The 2,868-nt window shown below is 38.4% G+C and overlaps 1 protein-coding gene across 2 annotated transcripts in view; it reads right to left on the bottom strand.

Moving 5' to 3' along the window:
- Positions 1 to 2,868, bottom strand: part of Slc17a1 (solute carrier family 17 member 1) — a 25,572-nt gene that overhangs the window by 1,201 nt on the left and 21,503 nt on the right. The window contains exons 12-13 of one of the 2 annotated variants that reach the window (XM_023699988.1): positions 2,321 to 2,457; positions 1,369 to 1,739 (exon numbers count right to left, since the gene is read on the bottom strand). In XM_023699988.1, coding sequence (XP_023555756.1) covers positions 2,323 to 2,457 — 135 coding nt within the window. In that variant the 3' untranslated portion in view covers positions 1,369 to 1,739; positions 2,321 to 2,322. Of the gene's footprint in view, positions 1 to 1,368; positions 1,740 to 2,320; positions 2,458 to 2,868 lie in introns of those variants that run through there. The other variant, XM_004640137.2, reaches the window with a different exon arrangement.

The following is a 2,868-nucleotide window of genomic DNA, read 5'->3' as shown; positions in this document are numbered from 1 at the left end:
TTCTTCTTCTTCTTCTTCTTCTTCTTCTTCTTCTTCTTCTTCTTCTTCTTCCTCAAGCCAGTATCTTGGCCCCATTCTTGATTTTCTCTGCCTTACCTGCCCAGCTCCACCTGCAGGGGGCACTGGAATCTGACTGCTCCTGTCTAACTATTCTGCCTGCATCTGAGCCTCTACCATCAGCGTTTCTCACTTGAACTTTCAAAACAGCCTTTATCTTGGTCTCTCTGCCTCTACTCTTGTTGCCATGGAGTCCTTTCTTTAAATGTGATTGGAACACCTTTATGGAACATTAATAGACAAATCACTTCCTGCTTCAATAGCATCCAATAGCCTTGATTAGAGAGAACTGAATTAAACCAAGCCTCTTACCTTAACCTCTCAGCCTCGTGGTCTGGGATATAACCACTTCTAAACCTCTCTCTCTGTCTCTCTCTGTCTGTCTTTCTGTCTCTGTCTCTGTCTCTGTCTCTGTCTCTGTCTCTCTGTCTTTCTGTCTCTCCTTTCCTCCTTTCTTATTTATTTTCTCTTTCTTCTCTATCAGCTCCACTCCCTCTATTCATCTTTCTAGGTGCAACCAAACTTGCTCCAACCTCAAATTCCTTTCCTTAATGATTTCTGAAGCTTCACATAACCCCCTGGATTTTAATGTGGTCCTCATCCCTGAAGTGTCAACGCAAATGTCCTCTTTTGATCCCCAACAAAGCAGCTGAGCACTCTATCATGTCATTCCTACTCTTCATATACACCAGTGCCTAGAATTGTCTTCACTTTTAAAATATTGTAACTCTTGAAGAACACCTGATGATGTTGGCCACCGCTCTGTCTTAACTCCTATAAAAACAGTTAAAATGTTTACTTCCTACCATTGACTACTGGAAAGGAGGGGCTATTATTCTGAGCTGTACGAACTTATATAGAGACAAAGAATATCTTTGTTTCCCTAAGTTCTGTCTGAGATCGAACAATTCCTCCCATTATGAAGGCAGGCCGTAAGGGGAGTGCTGATCACCCTGGGTCCTGTGCCATTTCTGTGTTCTCCATTACAGGGATGTTATTCCTGGCTGTCTCTATCTCTTCAATTCATATTTTTTCTTTCTTTCAACATTTTTCTATAAATAACACAGGAAACAGAAAACTGCATAAAACAAATATTTGGCCCAATGATCTATTATTAGGTAAACATGCTTAATCACTGTATTGGGACATACAAAATGGAATGTTGCTGGAATTCTATAACTTATTAGACAAGAGGAAAGAAATCAGAGGGTGGGGATAAGAAAAACTAAAGTGTGTACGAAAATATCATTTTGAAATCCAATATTTTGTGAAATTAACATGCTCTAATGAAAAATACATTTTAAGAAATTTGATGTTTTTAAAGTTCTTTTACTCTTGAGAATCCTCCTCCATTTTTTATAACTTATTTGTTAAAAATTTGAGTTCTTTGACCTATAAAATCTCCCACAGTTTAGGATTTTGATGAGGTTCTTGCAATGTAATTTAAGGTGTTTTCTGTTCTCAGTACTTAATTAATACAAATGTTTCTAGAGGTTGATCAGATTCAGCTTGTATTCTTAGCAAGGCGTTGGTGTGGGTGGCTCCTCAGGAGGTCCACAGTGTCTTCACTCCTTTCTTTTTTTGATCTTAACAGCCACAGCCATTCAACACCTAGAATATTCCTTTAAATCTGAGGCAACTCCACATCTATCAGTGCTTTTTCTTGTATTAGCTGAAGTCAACTGACAAAGAGACATTTCCCTTACTGTTTATTGATCCCCAATAGAGTCTACAGATGAAACACACAGTATCAGATTCTCCTTGGGCACACTTTCATGGGCACTTTGTCTGCATTATTAATTTGAAAACCATTTTCAGGGTTACTTGAAAGTATGTCTTGCCTTGCCCACGAGCAAAATTTTAGCCCTTGTGTCATTTCACCCCTTCATAGCACTTGCTAAAGGTCGTCACTCTTGTACTTTCTGCTTTCTTCAGACACATTTTCCAACTGCTATCCCCCTTGAATGAAGGTTTTCTCTAATCTCCCTTGCAAACTCCTCCTTCTCTTTCTCTCCTGTTCAGTTTAGAGAAGCCCAGCCTCCCAAATTCATGTCTCTAGCCCTGACATTGCCTCTGAGTTCCTGAGCAGCACATCCCCTCATTCCCTTCATTTCTGTGCTGTTGTCTAATAATTTAGGATTTAATATGGTTGATCCTCTTTTCTGCCCTAAACTTGCACATGTTTTCCATGTCGTATTTCATCTTTAGCCTCTTTCCTGCATTCACAGTTTCAAAAACTGCCTTTAACTTGACCCCTTCTCACCTTCAAAGTCGGGTGTCTTGGCTTTCTTTAGCCCAATCCTGAATTTCGGCTTTCGCAAATATAAGGTAGAAAATTAGAGCTGATATGTTAATGGCCGACATCAAGAAGTAGATTTTATGCCAAGAAGTTTCTGACTTCTGAAAGATTAAAATGCCATAGAGTTATAAATTACTGATATTGTTTCTGTGTTTTGTAACATTTGAAACATAGAATCAAAAAATAGTATAAAATCAAGGTAAATCACTCAAACATGGACAAAGACTTATAAGGAACCGGGTAAGTCATTATTACACACTACAAAAGCAACTATTTTGTCTTACTACAATATATTCCATTTTCATCATACATTAAGTTTAATACATCAGTTGCTTATAGTGCCTAATTAACTGATTCATCTATTTCTATTCTGACATATTACTTCAAAAGTTTGAGAATTTTAAAGTATGTTATGTAAACAATACAGTGTTGAGGGCCAGGGAGGTAGCTCAGTAGAATAAGTGATCCTTGGCAAGCGCAAGGGCCTGAGTTCAATCCCCGGTTCTGCCAAA

This window comes from Octodon degus, unplaced genomic scaffold, assembly GCF_000260255.1.
Source record: "Octodon degus isolate 3935 unplaced genomic scaffold, OctDeg1.0 scaffold00119, whole genome shotgun sequence".
Taxonomy (NCBI): Eukaryota; Metazoa; Chordata; class Mammalia; order Rodentia; family Octodontidae; genus Octodon; species Octodon degus.
The sequence above is the reverse complement of the archived record's forward strand: the minus strand, read 5'-3'. Positions and strand labels throughout refer to the sequence as shown.